At 49.1% G+C, this 17773-nt stretch overlaps 1 protein-coding gene across 24 annotated transcripts in view; it reads left to right on the top strand.

Moving 5' to 3' along the window:
- Positions 1-17773, top strand: part of MICAL3 (microtubule associated monooxygenase, calponin and LIM domain containing 3) — a 218928-nt gene that overhangs the window by 184749 nt on the left and 16406 nt on the right. For 16 of the 24 annotated variants that reach the window (XR_012017918.1, XM_072799684.1, XM_072799709.1 and 13 more), the window contains 6 exons: positions 1342-3193; positions 3681-3775; positions 7433-7483; positions 8796-8906; positions 10352-10445; positions 15358-15408. Coding sequence is in view for 22 of the 24 variants with exons in the window: in XM_072799684.1 (XP_072655785.1) it covers positions 1342-3193; positions 3681-3775; positions 7433-7483; positions 8796-8906; positions 10352-10445; positions 15358-15408 (2254 nt within the window). In the remaining 2 variants the exon portion in view is untranslated. Of the gene's footprint in view, positions 1-1341; positions 3194-3680; positions 3776-7432; positions 7484-8795; positions 8907-10351; positions 10446-12199; positions 12347-15357; positions 15409-17773 lie in introns of those variants that run through there. The other 8 variants (XM_072799694.1, XM_072799689.1, XM_072799698.1 and 5 more) reach the window with 4 other exon arrangements.

The following is a 17773-nucleotide window of genomic DNA, read 5'->3' as shown; positions in this document are numbered from 1 at the left end:
TGCTATCATACCACACCATTTTATTTTTTATTTATTTATTTTTTTTTTATACCACACCATTTTAAAAGTAAATGTATTTTTAAGTTAAAGCAATAATTTTTATGGAATCGTTGGTTTGATATGATGATGCATTTGTTTCTTAGTGTTAGGTTAAAATGAATGTTTGAGTTTTAAAATAAAAATATGCATCTGAATTACCAGTGGTTTGTGAGCCACACATTGGAGAATGCTCCGTAAACAGATCACAACAGTATGTCCTAGGGAACATGTTTCACAAGATGTGATCTGAAGGACAGATCGGGGAGGGAGGCCAAACTCAAGACCTACACTGGCTTGATTTGGTCTTTGGGATTCTAAGAAGTAAGATGAATTTGGTGATTTCATCCATGAAATTGGGGAAGCCTCACTGAGACTCATGGGTGGGGTGATATAAGGTTCTTACAGGAATATCTGGGTCTTTGAGCTTCCTGGGATGGGCAATTCGTAGTCTAGACTGTAAAAAAATAGCTGTTTTAAATCTTAGAGTGTTGGTCCCTATGTTCATACATCAGAGACGTAGAGCTCATGGGGTCTGGAGTCGGAAGAGCAGAATCTATCAGTGTGCCGTGGCCAGAGTCCATCTCAGCGCACAGAGAATTTAAGATGTGGTTTTTTGTTTTTGTTTTTGTTTTTATGATAGGCACACAGTGAGAGAGAGAGAGGCAGAGACATAGGCAGAGGGAGAACCAGGCTCCATGCACCGGGAGCCCGACGTGGGATTCGATCCCGGGTCTCCAGGATCGCGCCCTGGGCCAAAGGCAGGCGCTAAACCGCTGTACCACTCAGGGATCCCCTAAGATGTGTTTAGATGAATCAAACCCTGAAAGCTGAGTCTGTTCAACAAAGTGGAGTGGCTTTAAAAATGGAACAAGTAGGGCAGCCCCGGTGGCACAGCGGTTTAGCGCCGCCTGCGCCTAGGGTGTGATCCTGGAGACCCTGGATCGAGTCCCACGTCAGGCTCTCTGCATGGTGCCTGCTTCTCCCTCTGCCTGTGTCTCTGCCTCTCTCTCTCTGTGTCTCTATGAATAAATAAATAAATAATCTTAAAAAAAAAAATCTTAAAAAAAAATCTTAAAAAAATCTTAAAAAAAAAAAAATAAATAAAAAATAATCTTAAAAAAAATGGAACAAGTAGAGCAGAAAGTGAGAACCACTCTCCTGGAGCCATTTAAATGACAGCCTAAAGGACAAAGAGAAGAATTAGTTTCATAAACACAGGTTGTTTGTGAGAGAGCTCCCAGTGGGTTTCTACTGACCACTGAACCCTGCCTTCTTAGCAGCTTCTATCTTCCTTTTCTGCAGGGGGCCCAAATCCCACTTGTCTCTGTTGTCACCAAGGCAAAATTGCCCGAAGAGAACCTTTTCCCCAAGCCTTTGCTCCCCAAAGTGAAGCCCAAGGTGGAAGTGCCCTGCAGTCAGAGAGCTGCATGCTCCCCCATCCGTTCTCAGCCAGTGGCTCTGCCAGAAGCCAGGACACCTACCTCCCCAGTGAGCTCGCAGTGCCTGTCGCCTTTGGCCACCTCCACCCCCACCAGCACCCAGCTCCCCATTTGCTCCCAGCCTCAGCCTTCCTCTGAGACCACGGCCCCATCCCCCACCAAGTCCCCCATACGGCTCCAGCCTGTTTCAGCCAAAACATCTATCCCAGTGGTTCCCCTCCCCTTGAAGAACCAAGGGGACACCAAGGACAGGCTGGGCAGCCCTCTCGCTGTGGATGAGGCCCTGAAGCGGAATGACCTGGTGGCAGAGTTCTGGATGAAGAGCGCCGAGATCCGCCGCAGCCTCGGGCTCACACCAGTGGATCGGAGCAAGGTGTATGAGCCCAGCTTCCCTTCGCCTGCCTTTAAACCAGTGTCCCTAAAATCCTATGCAGTGGAGAAGTCTCCCGAGGGGGAGGGACTCCAGCTTCTGAAGCCTCCACCTGTTCCTAAGAGACTAGGCCTGCCGAAGTCAGACGGTGACCAGCCCTTCCTGCCAACCCCCAAGTCCCCGTCGGACAGAGAGCTGAAAAGCTCCCAGGAGGAGAGGAGAGATCTGTCGAGCAGCTCCGGGCTGGGCCTTCACGGGAGCTCCTCCAACATGAAGACTTTGGGCAGCCAGAGCTTCAACACATCAGACTCCACCATGCTCACTCCCCCTTCAAGCCCACCGCCACCACCACCCCAAGACGAGGAACCCGCAACTCTTCGGAGGAAGCCATATCAGACTCATGAGCATAAGGACGCTGAGCCCAAGGCCTCGGTGATTCCACCACCACCACCTGCGACGTTCATGCGGGCCCCCCGGGAGCCCACCCAGCCCCTCCAAGAGGAGATGCGGAAGTCGTTTGTGGAGAGCGTGGATGAGATCCCATTTGCCGATGATGTGGAGGACACCTATGATGACAAGACCGAGGACTCGAGTCTCCAGGAGAAGTTCTTCACACCCCCCTCCTACTGGCCCCGCACGGAGAGGCCCCTCCACCCACCCCTAGCCAAGGAGAATGGTAGGTTGCCTACTCTGGAGAGTGGGGTCCAGCCACAGAAGAGGGGCCTGCCCTTAGTCTCTCCAGAAGCCAAGGAGCTGGCTGAGGAGCGCATGCGAGCCAGGGAGAAGTCTGTGAAGAGCCAGGCGTTGAGAGACGCTATGGCCAAGCAGCTGAGTAAGATGAAGGAAATGGAGATGGCGGCTGGGACCTCCAGTCCCCCAGGAGGCACCTCCCACAAAGCCTCCTCTGTTCCCTCCAAGGGCAAAGACCTCAGCCCCGAGTCCCCTAGACGCCCAGTTCTCAAAGGCCCCAGGGAGCCTGCCCTGAAGCACGAAGCCACTAGTGAGGAGGTCCTCTCCCCACCATCGGACTCAGGGGGCCCAGATGGTTCGGTCACCTCATCCGAGGGCTCCAGTGGGAAGAGCAAGAAGAGATCGTCACTCTTCTCCCCCCGCAGAAACAAGAAAGAGAAGAAGTCCAAAGGTGAGGGCCGGCCCCCGGAGAAGCCCAGCCCAAGCCTTCTGGAGGAAGCTGCTGCCAAGCCCAAGTCCCTGTGGAAGTCGGTCTTTTCCGGGTACAAGAAGGACAAAAAGAAGAAGGGTGATGACAAGTCCTGTTCCAGCACCCCTTCCAGCGGTGCCACTGTGGACTCTGGCAAGCACAAGATGTCCCCTGTTGTGAGAGCAGGTAGGTCGACACCAAGAGACCCGTCCTAGGGCAGGGCATGAGGGGGCTGTCCTCCAGCCATTGGTTTTTCTCAGAAAATCCATTGCTTGTGCTGCATCCCCGAGGGTTCCTAGGAGCTATGCTAACAGGGTGAGGAAGAAGGAAACGGAACCGTGGGCTTGCAGGGCATATTCTGCAGGATAGAATAATTCTAAAACTCAGCTTGGAACTGAGTAAGGGAGACTTGGGAGGCCTGTGCCCTTTCTCAAGCCACATGACGCCAGAGGAGGGCCTGATTCTGAGCAAGGTGGAGCGGTGGCCCCTTGGGGAGGAGCAAGGCTGGCTGTCTTTGCAGCACCGTCTACGTGGTGTTGGCCCTGGGTTAAGAGTCACTCGAACTGGAAAGAAATCCAACTTCTGTCCTGCTCCCCTGGGTGGCTCAGGCGAGTGTAGAAATCAGGTAAGCACTGTGGTGTCCTCGATTTGTCTCTCATTTCCATCCCCTTAGAGCTGCACCTGCGGCGCCAGTTGAGCTTCTCCGAGGACTCAGACCTGTCCAGTGATGACATCCTTGAGAGGTCCTCCCAGAAGTCCAGGCGAGAGGTATGTAGGCCCTATGGTGGGGCTCCAGAAGGGGTCAAGCCTAGCCCAATCCTCTGTGTAGGATTGATTGGTCTTTGATGAGGTGGAAGAAAAGGAAAGCAAATCTCAAGCCCGGGGTGAAGTGAGCACCCTCTTCTGAGCTCCCAGCAGGTACAGCTGAATCCTGAGTCCAGCCCAGGCTCAAGTAAGAGACACATAAAGGGAGTTCTTCTCTTGGGCATTTTCTTTTTAGTGAACAGCTGGGGCTTATTTATTTCAATGGCAAGAGTTCCTGTGTTTCATTCTTGGGAAGAAGACAGAGACATTCCACGCTCAGAGATTCACTAGATTTTCAGCAAGCTACCGGCATTGTCCTCAGAAATCCCATGTGGAATAGCATCCACCCATGTCCAGAGTGACAGGAGGAAGAAGTTGCTCATGCCCCTGAGTCTGGAGGACGTTGGGACAGGCACGATGAATTTAGCAGTAGACAGAGGTTAAGTCAGTGAGGAATGTGCCCTATCATCCTGTGTGCTCTGTACATTTGTGGGTTAGAGAGGAGTGTTTGCTCTTAAAGAACCAGTCCAGGACCCTGACCTGGATTCTGTGCCAAGTAGGGCACTGTGGATCGGAACTCATCCCTCGCAAGGCCCCAGACTTGGGAGATAATATGGCCACGCAGCCCTCCTGAGAAGCAAACCCTCAGTGTGGAAGGGCTCTTGGGTATTTATTCCATTTTCTGATTTCCAAGGGCTCTTGTAGCTCTGTGTGGATACAGTGAGGTTAAAGGAGGGAGAGGGGTTAGAGAAAGTTCTAACAGGGCGTCTGTGCCTCAAAGACAGTAGTGGGTTGGGGCCTACAATTCAGAAAGGCCTGGGCAGCACCTGAGGGCAATTGAAACCATACCATCTCCACTGTGTGACCACAGGACACACACACTCACCGTCCTGTCCCAGGCGACAGCCCAGCTATTTTCAGCTCTCTTTTCTGAATGAAAAATGTCCCCAGAACATCATATACCTTCTTCACAAGGTTCTCTGGGGCTCGGATTTGAGTCTGCCCTCCCCTGAGCCCTGCACATGTCTGTTAGGTGAAGATGGCTTCTGCACCTGTTGCCAGTCCCCTGTCACTGCCCAACCCAGCCTTTAGCAACCTGACACACTGGAGGAACCCATCTCTTAGTCCTCTCCTCCTTGGTCTCTTGATCTCTCTGGGCCATGCCAGCTGTTTACCTATCCACTATCCTAGAAGAACGTGTGAACAGTCAGGCCTCCTACCTGCCCTGCCATGTGCAGAGGCAGCTTCCACCTGCCCCAGCCCGACCAGCTCCGAGTCCAGCTCTCCCCATAGGTAGCAGCACTACTATCAAGAGTGGCCCTGAGAACTGTTTCTGGACATGTACATGGGTCCCTAAGCATGTGCTGACGCTGGGAACTGGCACTGCTTTGGGAGTTAGGGGGGCCAGGAGGGGTCGGCGAAGGACAGTGTGGTCTGGGGTTCACTTGGCCTCTGTTCAGCCAGTTCATCTCCTGTGGGTCAGAAACTCCCTCTGTGGTGGGTTTTGTGGTCATTCTCGCCACTATTTCTCTATCAATGAATGAAATGTCGTGGTGGGACACCGAGTGCTGGGGTGCCCTGCTGGCTGTACCACACTGTCTTCCGGCAGTGTGGGTCCCTGAGGACAGCCTCCCCTGGGGCCTTGCTGGCCTGAGGCACGTAGCGAGCTCTTCCCCTTCTGAATGACCAACAAGCCACAGACCCCACTTCTGGAATCCCAGAATCAGAGGCCTTGGGGGCCTCACGGTCCACGTGTGTCCCACAGAGGCTGAGCAGGGAATTTAAAGACAAAGCTGAACCTGCACAGGTTGACCTGAATCCTGTGGGGTCAGGCTGGGTGAGAACATGCGCTGTATTTTCAAGGATGGAAGCCAAAGCAGGAAAACAAAACAAAAACAGCCATGCCAGACTCTTTGGAATAATTTAGTGAATTTGATCCTGGATAGTATAATATATGTAGATGTGCAGTGATTCCACATCAATGCTAAGTTCTTGTAAGACATTAAGGGACTATAGTATTGTAGGAAAATGTGTCTGTTCTTAAGAAGTACATGCTAAAATTTGTAGGCATAAGAAATGCCTACAGATGATTCAGGAAAAAAAGATTATATATATCAAATATGTGGCAAAATGCTAATATTTAGCAAATCTAGGTAAAGATGTTCATTGTCCTTTTCCAACTTTTCCTACGTTAGAAATTTTTCAGAGCAGTAAGTGAAGGGAGTGGGGACACCTAAAGGGACAGTGGGGTTGGAACTCAAGAGGGAGCATCTTGCTAACACGCCTGACCCTAGCAGCTGGGGAAATGGTTCCTCTTACATCACATACCCGTCTCCAAGTCAGGCGTCTGTGAAACAGGTGCCTGAGTTTTCTTTCATTAAAAAAAAAAAACAAACAAAAAAAAAACTCAAATTGAAAATAACATTTTTATTCAAAATGTTTACTTGGAAAAATTAAGATAACACAGATTAAATATATACATCACCTCTAACCCTACCAACAAAAGATCATCTTCATTCACCTCTTTTCTTTCCCTCATCTGACTTTACATATAAAGTGATGCACTGTGTCTTAAGCCCTGGGACCCAGCCATGGGCGTGTGCGTTTGCTCTTGGATAGACTGGCCCTGGTCCCCGTCTCACAGCAGAAGCAGCGGCCCTGGCTGGCCTCATGCTCTCAGCACAGCACAGATGTGTCATAATTTCACCCTTCTAGTCACTACAGACTGAAACCATGCTAAGTAGGGCGCTGTGGATCTGACCTCCTCCATCAAGGATTGCCCCCACCCCCTTGACTTTGTACAGCAGCCACAGGTGCCCACATTCAGTGCTGTTCCTCAGTTGTGGTTACATTGTTCCTATGGAGTGGCTCACATGCTGCTTGGGGAATTATCTGTCTTCTGTTTTTTTAACTGACTGTTCTAATAATGAGATTCATCCTTTTGCTCTGGTTTGTGGGAGAGATGAGTCAGTCTGAGGCAAGACATATGTGCCTGATATATTTTTGGTGAATATCAGTTATTTATGCTACTTAACACCCCTTTCACAGTGTATAATCAAGAAACGGCCCCCAACCCCATCCAAGATTTCTTTGCCAGCAGAGACAGAATCCTCTAGAAGAGAACCTTAGTGATGCTGCTCAGTATGCTCTGCATCTGTGTTTCTGTGTCCCTGGCAACAGGAATTTCCCACCACCTGTGCCCCCTGCAAACACTGAGCTGAAAGTCATCTGAATTTCCACAAATGATTGGGTTACTGAAGGAGAAATAGCATCTATACCCATATATTTGAATGGCTTTATTATACCCAGGGGAGAGTGAAAAGAGAAGAGAGAAGATTTGAGGCATAACAAGGAAGAGCCGTCTTCTCAGTAGAAAAGTGAACCCAGTCCTTATTCAGAAACTGGGGTTCACTGGCCTCTGCTGCTAGGATCTGAATCCCCCGGTTCCTCACTTCCGCAGTCCTGTGTGATGTTGTGAAAAATAATCATGCGTTTTAGTCTTTAGTCTTCCGTGTTTGTTTTAAACTTCTGATTTTGCTCCATTTCTGTGTTCTAGTTTTAATTATTTTAATTGTTATTATTACTATTCTGTTTTGTTTTCCGTTGCCATTCCCTTAAAAGTCGGTTTATGTACCACACGCCTTGGCATTCAAGAGATCATATCCATCAAAGGTAGTGTCTCATTCCCATGGCTGGTCATTGTTGCATGCATGTCTGTGATTAACCACCCGGAGCAGCCCCCAGCCCTGGCTCTCCAGCCACATCCTCACTAACTGTTCACACATGCATGGAGCACTAGCAGACACTGGCAGCAGAACATTCTTGAGCCGTGTCATGGCGGAGGAAGGTGAGATCCCCTGCTCCTGACTGGCTGGAGTGCACGTGGTCATCTTACTCCAGGGCCGCCCCTTTGGGACTAAGCACCAAGGAGTAGGGAGTTCACGAGCCCTCAGCTCCATGCCTTGCAAGGTGAAAGGCTGAGGGCACCAGAACACTGCAGTGATCCTTAAGGACTTACCTGCTCAGCTGGCCCTCCAGTGTCACTTGAGCTCTTAAAGATTATTAGACTAGACTCCTGAGTTGAATTCAGAAGTCTCTTAAAGTCTTTCAAAGACTGTCTCTCTCTTTTTTTCCCCATGGAGGAAATAAAGAAGACATTAGGAATAGAGATCTCTTAGTGGTTGGTCAGTGTTCACACGAGGCACCTGACACTGCCTTGCACTGTCAGTGCCCACGTTTGCAGGTGGGGCTGCTCAAACAGTTGTAGGCACGAATGTGCCCTGGATCTGGCCTGTGGCCTCCTTAGGGCCTGAGAGCGGCGGCTGGAACCACCCCACCAGACCGCCTTCCCACCTCCTCTCCGTGGCCCACCGCTGCCTTCTGTGCAGGCCAGGGAGGCAGGCCAGCTTCACCTCTGTATCTCCCTTCTTCAGACTGTACTAGTTAGTATGGGGTTCGTGCAGTTAAAATAGAAGCACCCCTATTTTCTCTACTTCAGATGTTACTTCTTAGAGAACCATATAAATATCACTCATCTGAAGGAAGTAGCTTTCCATACATAACAAGAAAATGAAAGGATCCTGATTTTTTTTTCCTTTCCCCTGTATGCCTCCCAGAAGCAGGAAAGTCTTAAGAGCAGACATCCTTCCAGGGAAAACGTGTGATCTCTGAGATAAAGGAGCACATGACACTTGGTCCACTGAACTTCCTAACAGTCAGGCCCCACTCAGCATCCTGTCCCCATCACAGTGACAGCGGGCAAGTAGCTCACCTGTAGATACGTGGCATTCAGGGCTCCAGCAAGGACCTGTGTCACTGAAGCCTCTGGCAGAGCCTCAGCCTGGCAGCGTGTCCTGCAGGCCCTCTGCAGAGGGGCGGCTCCCACCCAGGGTGCCCCCACTGCCCCCTGCCCCCTGCCAACCAGTGCTCAGACCCGGCCCAGCCTGCTGCCCCTGACTGAGGACACCTCTCTCATTCCCTCCAGCCGAGAACCTACACAGAGGAGGAACTGAATGCCAAGCTGACCCGGCGTGTGCAGAAGGCAGCTCGTAGACAGGCCAAGCAAGAGGAGCTGAAGCGGCTGCACCGAGCACAGGTGAGATCCCTGAGTGGGAAGGAGCATCCTCCTCTCCAACACTGCTTGTCCTTGTCCATGTTGCAGGAGGGTAAAGAGGACAGAGCAGAGGTAGATGGGGTGTCCCTGACGCTGGAGAGGGCAGCCTTATCATGTCAGCCTCTGGCTTGATGCAACTGCAGAAGCCTCGTTTTTATGGAATTATTGGTAGAAAAGGAAGAGCCAGGCTTTGAGGTTCCTAAATTCCTTGCTCTGGAGTAATCACTGTAAAATCAACTAGTTCAGTCGTGATAACTATTATCAAGAGGTGATCTGTGACTTGTCAGCCTCTGGTGGGCCTGAGATTTCCAGGTCAGAGCTATCCTCCAGGCATCAGCCTCTATCTTCAGGCCTCATAGGCCCTAGACCATTCCAGATTATCTTTCTGGAACAAAAAATAATTTTCCTCTTTTTTTTTGAAGATTTTATTTATTTATTCATAAGAGACACAGAGAGATCAAGGCAGAGACACAGGCAGAGGGAGAAGCAGGCTCCCTGCGGGGAACCCGATGCGGGACTTGATCCTGGGATTCTGGGATCATGTCCTAAGCCTAAGGCAGACGTTCAACTGCTGAGCCACCCAGGTGCCACAAAAAATAATTTCTTCATATAAAGTACTAAAAGATATCTAAATACAATATGTTTTTTAATGAAATTGTGTGTGTGTATAGTTGTATTTGTATTAGTACACTAATCACAAGCTGTAAACAATGAGAAACGCTAACAACAAACCCAAATGCCAAGATGCTCCTCTGAATTCCATGTTTAGTAAGCATCAAAAACCAATCATTTAGTCCTTTTCTTGAACCTTACTCTGTATCCACATTCTCTACATTGACTGGAACCCTGGATTTTATTTCATTTTCTCTGTGCCATTTTCCAGATGTATGTCTTTACCTACTGTTTTGGGAATTGAATGTCCTTCTAGTATCTATGATTAGTCCCCACGTAGTGCAGAGAAACTTCTCGCTATGAGCTTCCAAACAGATTCTGGTTTGGCATTGTGGAATCTGGCATTGCTCCATTCTAGATTTTTTTTTTTTTTTTTTTTTTTTTTTTAACCTTAGAGACAGTGTTTCTGCAGTAGCCTCCAGGAGCCCTTGGTAGTGCTTTAGCAGCCTCGAGATTAGCAGGTCTTAGAGGGATGTGGCGCGTCAGTCCTTCCAGTAGGAGCTGACATCACCTCCGGTCTCTGAACAGCCCTGCAGAGGGCTGGACAAGCACCCTCATGCCATGGTGCTTACTAACGATGGCCCCAGGGGATTTGGTGCAGGGGGTCTTCACACCACACTCTGGGCAAAGCTTTTCCAAGTTCTGGACCTAATTTGTTTTTCTCCCTGTTTGTGTTTGTAAAGTTTAGCGGTCCTCCTGAAGCTAGGAGACAGGAGAGAACGATGGGTGCTTACACGGTCCCATTCTCCCCGCAGATCATCCAGAGGCAGCTGGAGCAGGTGGAGGAGAAGCAGAGACAGCTGGAGGAAAGAGGGGTGGCCGTGGAGAAGGCGCTCCGTGGTGAAGCAGGTATTGTCCAGGTCTCCTTTGTGAGGAGGTTGGTTAAGCCCCCACCCCCACCCCCCATGGCCACAGGCTAGTTTTATGTCCCCTTATCTGGAACTCAGCTTCTCTTCCAGCAGGGTTCTCTGGGGCCCTTCATCACTAATATTGGGGCTTCTATTAAACAAAGGAAAAGGAAAGCATCTCTGTTTGGAACTGCCCTGGGGCCTGGACTTGTTCTTCCACCCTGTCAGAGGGTGGCCATCTAGCTATAGAACGAAGTCAGTCCACTCCACATGTTGATGGCGAGCACTGGGCCGCCTCCCCTCTTCTCCACCCTGCCTCCCTCCCACATCATTTCCTCTAGAAGAAAATAGCTGGGATGAGGGACACTGTACCACAAGGAGCCATCACAGAACTGCATGAGTGGGGTCCCTAGCCTGCTCCCCACAACCACCTCCTCTGTTTAGCTTTTTGGGCTCCCTCTCCTGCTCAGACTACACTGAGAACGGGAGGACCCATGCTATACAGAGCTCTAGCCACATCCCATGTGCAGAGCACACAGGCTTCCCTGCCAGAACGCAGGATCTGTGTCATTTGGGGCAGGGTGAACAGACTCAGGGGACAGTGGCGAGCCAGCACAGTATACAGCAGGGAATGGCTGTGCGGGCCATATGCTCGGTGGCTGCTGTTCCCAGAGAAGAGCTGCAGAATGCAGTGCGGTCACACCTACTGCCGGTCCAAGGAGCCCATAAGGTGGCTTCAGCAGTTGGGGACTCAGGACACAAGGAAGTACCTGAGTCATCTGGTTCCAAGGGCCCAGGAGGAAGCCCTTTAAACCACTGGGTCAGCCCCAGCCAGAAGCCCCACTCCAGTGTGGAGTGGCTGGCCTCTGCTTTCTCCAGAGTCCATGAGTGTCAGCCAGACTCTGGACGGGGAAGCTTCCATCTCATAGGGAGCACAGGCCTCCCGGCTCAGCCTTCAGGTTGTGAGGCTAAGGATAAAGAAAGGAGGTGACCTAAGTTTGCAGTGGCCCTTATTCTTTTTTCTGGTGTGGCAGAGGGGCAGGGTTGCCTACACCTCCTGGCAGGGAGGCTCTCTGTAAACTGAGGAACCAATAAGAGGCAGCCAGGAATGGGGCCGGTTGCTGCCACTCAATCTTGCAGAGCTGACCTCACAGTAGTATGTGCCTGATGTGAAGATGAATTCATAGGGCTTGGCAGGGGTAGAGTCCAGGTTCAAGCATAGAAGAAGATCTTTCCAGGCCCTTCAAGGCCTAGAAATTGCAGCTGAACAGTCGACTCAGTGATGACCTTCAGGTGAAGAGATGGGATGGGGGAGAAAGATGAGGATGTGACATTCTCAGCTTTGTGCTTTACCTGATGCTGGAGTGACTGCTTGAAGCCTGGGCCACAAATGACATGCAAAAAGGCGAACCACTGAGCAGCCTGTAAGCCAGAAGCCTGGGATGTGTGACTACAAGGAAGCACTGGCCCTCGTGTCAATGAGTGGAGATTCAGGTTCACCTAAGGGAGTTTCTAGGCTTCCAGATGAAGCTGTGGTGTCCCCCACCATCCTGTTTTGGCTTCCTGCCCTGCGTGTGCTTCTTTGGCCTCCTCAGTTAAATCTGACCACCTGGTGGGAGTTAGCCCAAGCCCCCCAGGGATGCCCTGCCCAGCTGTTATCAGGACTCACAGGGCCCAACCCTGTTGCTTTCTCTTCTTGCAGATGTCAGGAGGGAGCCTTGACCCATCTTCATTCCTTCTTACCCTTTCCCACAGATTACTCCTGCCTAGATGGAAAGTGAGGGATAGATCTTCCAACACGTCAGAATAACTCAACAGGCTTGCACACCTCCACGTCATTGTTAGCCTAAGTCCTTAAGGAAGACAGTCTGCGCGTCCTCCTCACAGGGTTCTGAGGTTCAGGTGGGCCGCCCCAGGGTCGGTGATTTCTATAAAGCACTGTGCACCTATTGGATGCCTTGCAGTTTGAGACTGTGGCATTGCTTCGGTACTTCTGTAACAGGATGTGTTGTTCAAGCTGCTGACTGCCCAGGGGTCATAGAAACTACCCTTGAAGATTGGTGTGGGAGATTGCCAAAATTCTCCTTTCTAGTTGTTTAGGTAAATTACCTTTTCATAAAAATATGCAACCAGGATTTCATCTAAGTCAGTGGTTTTCAAACTTGTTTCTTAGCAGAAGAACCCTTTATACAAGCCAAATTGTAAGTTCAAGTTTAAATCAAAAAGAACCGCTCTAATGTTGGAAAGCACCAGTTTGGAAATACAGGTTAGAGCAGAGAACTGCAAGTGATAATAGGCCTCAGCCTCCAACCCATCCCTGGGGCCTAGTGTAGAGAACATCCTGATACGCAGAGGGATTTGCCAGAAATTACAACAGTGTTTTAATAGTTCACTGGGAAATCTCAGGATACATGCAGTTTAAATTACCTGGATCCTAGAAGCTGAAGGTGGGAGCAGTTGGAATTGTTTACAGTTGAATCACTAGTAAATCTAGTAGCAGTTCATATTCCTTATAAAGAGTAGATCTCAGAGAAGTGCTCCCAAGTATGCAGTGGACTTACCCTCCTCAGGGATACACTGTGACAGGAGCTGCTCTGACAGGCCGGGTGTCACTGAGTGATGGCTCCCCAGGGGGCTGTCCTGTACAGGTGTTCGAGAGCACTCTATTTACAGGCCAGAATTTAAATAAATATGTAAGGTATCCTGTTCTCTAACACATTTTCAGGGAGTACAGATACTTGTACCTGGAGGGCAGAAGAAACTTGGTCCTGAGAGCCCCACAAAAGCAAGTTTACCTGATTGATGCATTGATGGTCTTCAATGGGTTAAAGTTGGCATATCAAGCTTTTGAATGTAGAGTGTTGTGTAAGTTTCAAAGGAATTCAGAGTATTTGTTAACCTGGTAGTTGGGAGACCACTGGAGTACCACTCAAAGAATGCAAAGGTCTCACAGAACAGTTTGAAAACCACTGTTGTCCAAACTCTTGTAAGCAGAGCTTTATCAAAGCACCTTCATCCAAATACAAATTTGTCCTGTTCTTAAAGACAGATTTTGGTAGCTCCCTTAGATTTCCCCATGATGCATTTGGGAAAGTCTCAGGATACAGTAGCTCCTACCATAAGAATAGATTTCCAGGCGCAGCCCAGGTGGCTCAGCGGTTTAGCGCTGCCTTCGGCCCAAGTTGTTATCCTGGAGACCTGGGATCGAGTCCCACGTCAGGCTCCCTGCATGGAGCCTGCTTCTCCCTCTGCCTGTGTCTCTGCCGCTCTCGCTCTCGCTTGCTCTGTGTCTCTCATGAATAAATAAATACAAATCTTAAAAAAAAAAAAAAAAACAGATTTCCAAACATGCTATTTTCCTTTTCTTATTTTAAGCACATCATGTCTAAGGCTTGCCTCTTGTCAGAAGTCTCAGTGGCCCTGTCCCCACTTGGCAGAGATCATCTTTGAGGCTGAACTGTGACCATTGGCTGTCCTTTCTCTCCTGCTTCTTCATTGCGTTTCTCTTGTTCATCTGTTTGCTCCTGTCTGAGTCCTTAAGGAGACTATCTCAGTTGAACATGGTAGTTTGGAGTCTTGCAGCCATGCCAGCTGGCCCCTTCCCTGAGGGTGCACAGTTAGCTGAGCCTGCCATCTTGTCTCACTTGATGGGCCCAGGCTTCCACAGTTCTCTGAAGGGTCAGACTGTTAGCCAGGCTGTCCTTCCAGAGAAGAGATCTGATATGGACCTGCCATCCTATTGATCTCAATTTGTCTAAGGCTCATGTATATCTGTACCATAAGGGTTAGGTTCAAGAGCCTTCAAGCCTAGGGCAGATGGGATTTCTAGTCTGGAGGACCTGAAAAGCCCTTTGTGTTTCTGGAACCGTGATTCAGATTTTAACCATTGCATCAGCCCTGAGCATGAGTTGAAAAACCGTTCCAGGATTATATTCTGCTTTCTAGTATGGCCATTCTTAGAGGGACACCCTCGTGTGGAACAGAAGGCTGCCAGGATCAGCATTCAGACTGAGAGATATGGAGGCAGAGGGTCAAAAGTAGCAGCTGGCTTTTGTAGAACTCCATGCTTGTTTATGATTCTGGGAGGACGGGGACCCCACCATACCCCGACCAAGCACAGCCTCTCAGCAGCCCAGGCTCTGCATCTCAGGCCTGGGAAGAGCATCACAGCCTTGCTGGACAGCCACATGGAGCTAAAAGCAAGCACTGCCTGTGGCCAGCACACCTCCAAGAACCATAGGGCAAATAGTGACAGCTCATTTCTTGCTTTCAAAGAGAAGCCTGGCTGAAGTTGGGGCCTGACCTCAGAAGAAACAGGATTGCCTTCATCTCAGACCTATCCAGTGATGGTGGCTCTGCAAGGACTTTGATATGCTCACCAGTGGGGTCACAGGTGAACTCTTGGAGAGCTCTGACTGCCATTAAACCTAAGAATTGGTGGCCTTACAGAACTCATTTAGGATGTTCACATCTTGTCTTCGGCCTCTCAGCCTGGGGCTTCTGATATTCAGTAATAACAGAGGCAGTAAGTAGCCCTTGATCTGCCCTTGAATTTTTAAAAATCTTAGATACAGTTGAGTTCCAGCAGGGTCGGGACTCCCAGCAAAGCCAAGGCCTTATTTCCTGTCTTAATTGATCGGAGGTATGAACAGCAATCCCATTGTTAATTGGCTATTCACGCATCACCTGTGATTTGTAGCGAGCTCTCCCTCCCACCACCAGAAAGTGCAGCTACAGCACCTGTGTATATGTGATGCACTTCCAGAGAGATGCATGCTTTCTGGCTGTTTCTCCTTGCCCTCTTGCTGTGTCCCTGTGTTTCTTATGCTTCATGTCATTGATTGCTTTGGGTATGGGGGCACAGGAGGGTTATCAGATCCAATAACTCTCTCTTCACCAATTCCTTGTTGTAGACTATTGGGGAGAGTCTTATTACAGTGACCTCATCGACTTGCATCTGGGTGGTATGTATAGCAGTATCTGTTGCTGACACTAACCCTGCTGAACCCCCCCTCTCCCTCCCCCCCCCTTACCGCTGTCCCCAGTCCCTGCTCACAAACAACAAGAAGGAATCATCCTGATAACCAAATGGCAAAAGCATAGGCCCTTTTCCAGCTCATAATAGAGCAGCATGCTGGATCCTCCACACTGTCCAGAGGAAGATTTGAGATAGGCTTTGCTGCCCACGTTCTTTTAATGTTTTTATAATGAAAGTTCACATACTCTTACATCTCACATCTGTGTCCTGGTCCCTCTAATACTGTTTAGTCATCTGACAGTAGTAACCCACATGTACACACACTCACATGTGCTCATATTCTGTCTCCCTCCTCCTCCCTCTCCCCTCACCCCTTACCCCCCACCAAACATGACCTCTGCCCTGATCTCATTCTCATTCCTTACAACCTGTAGGTATCACATCCACTAGGAGCCTCACTGCCAATCATACTCAAGAACCAAACATGTAAAGAACTCAGCCTCACCGGTTTTCATTAGGGTGTGTTCATGTTTCCCCTAAAAGATCCAAGTGCGTGGGAAAGGTGTCAGTTGTGATCTCTGCCCACATTCACTGAACTTGAGGCCGTGTTGACGTGCCTAAAATAATGTCCCTCCCTCCTTACTGTGTCAAGGAACTTACTTTGCAATTCTTTTCAATGAAGATAGAAAAAGTATAAGGCAGTGGTTCTAAAGTGTGGTTTCTGGACAAGCAGCATCAGGAACATTATTCAGGAGCTTACTGGAAATGCAGATTCCCATAGGATATTTCCTATCCCAGATCTTCTGAATCAGAAACTCTAGAGGTGAGGCCTGGTTATCTGTTTTAACAAACCTTCCAGATGATTCTCATGCCCCCTAAAGCAAAACCACTACCTTAAAGGAATTTAAGATTTTTGGTGTCTTGGCTGTACTCACTATTTGTATTAGATTAGGGGAATAAGGAATCTGTGAGCCTCATTTCTAGACTTTGGGCAGTTTTGTCAAGAGGAGTACCAAGCAGCTGCTCCTGAGATTAACCACGGGAAGCTCGGGCGCTTCTTGGAGTTACTGCATCCTTGGATGGACAGTCTGACCTTTTCACCTCCCCTTGCAGGCTCCGTGACTAGAAGTGGTCTGAAAACAGAAACTAGCAGATTATCATCTGCCATTTTTTTGCCATGATGCCATCTTTTAAAGAGTTACTTGTGCCTCGTTCATTTAAAAACAAGAAGCATAATTCTGTGATTCCTCCTGTACAACAGTGTCATATTGTTAGAGGACTTGGAGCAGTAGGAAGCAGGCTCTTGGCCTCCGGTGGGTTGGGCTTTCTGCGTACCAGTCCCTGGGGTGCCATGGATTCCCAGCCCTCTACAAATCCTTCCAGTGCCCCAGAGCTCCTGGTGTGTTCAGGGACTTCCATACTTATGGCCATTGATGCTGCAAAAGGGCTGATGCTTGCATTCCAATTAACAAATCCCATTTCCTATATAATATCCTTGACTCCTTTCCCTGGCTCCTAACATGCCCCGAGGGATGTTTATGTCAGTCCTAAAGGAATCTCCAGTGTATGAAAAATACTTTTTTTAATTCAAAACCTCCTGTTAAAAAAAAAAAAAAAAAAAAACCTCCTGTAAAGAACTGTCAAAACCCATTTCTTTACAATTATATTCACCTTCCTTCCCAGCTTAAGATCCTGCTGCCACACTGATCACCTCACATGCCTAGTTCTGTCTCTTTGCCGCCATGTGCCCCACCCCCACCCTGCTTGAGTGATAAAATGTTTTCAGTTCTGTGTCCTTGACTTGATAGCAACTAGCCCTCAGGTTTAGAATTCCAACAGATTTCAGGGAAAAAAGGTAATAAAAGGAAATGAAAAAAGAATCCCCAGGATGTTCTGTGAGTTGTAAAGTTCCCCACCATCAAATACCTTTGAGCCCCTGCTACTTAACTGGTTCCCATCAACTCGTCACTTCCTCTTCTGCAAGCTCATTATGATTTCAGTTTTAAATTTAGACTTCTCTTGTGATTCTGTTCAGCATATTGAGGCTGCTCTGCCCAGCCAATGAAGCAGGAAAAAAAAACATCCATTCTGAAGGCAGTAATTTGTACCCGAGGTACAGAACAAGAGCCTTGGCCCCTGCTTCCCACCCAGCTCCGGGAGGAAAACAGATGCCAGAATTGGGTCCCTCTTCAGTTTCTGCTGATGTTTCATTGTTAGAATACTATAATATTCATTATTGGATGGGGGGAGGGGTTGTCCTTTTGAAATGTTGGAGCCTGATTGCCTCTCTGCTCTTGAATCCCCAGAAAGCCACAGGGCAGCCCCATTGCTGAGCACCGGCACCGATCCTA

The sequence above is a fragment of the Canis lupus genome, chromosome 25 (genome assembly GCF_048164855.1).
Source record: "Canis lupus baileyi chromosome 25, mCanLup2.hap1, whole genome shotgun sequence".
NCBI lineage: Eukaryota > Metazoa > Chordata > Mammalia > Carnivora > Canidae > Canis > Canis lupus.
The sequence above is the reverse complement of the archived record's forward strand: the minus strand, read 5'-3'. Positions and strand labels throughout refer to the sequence as shown.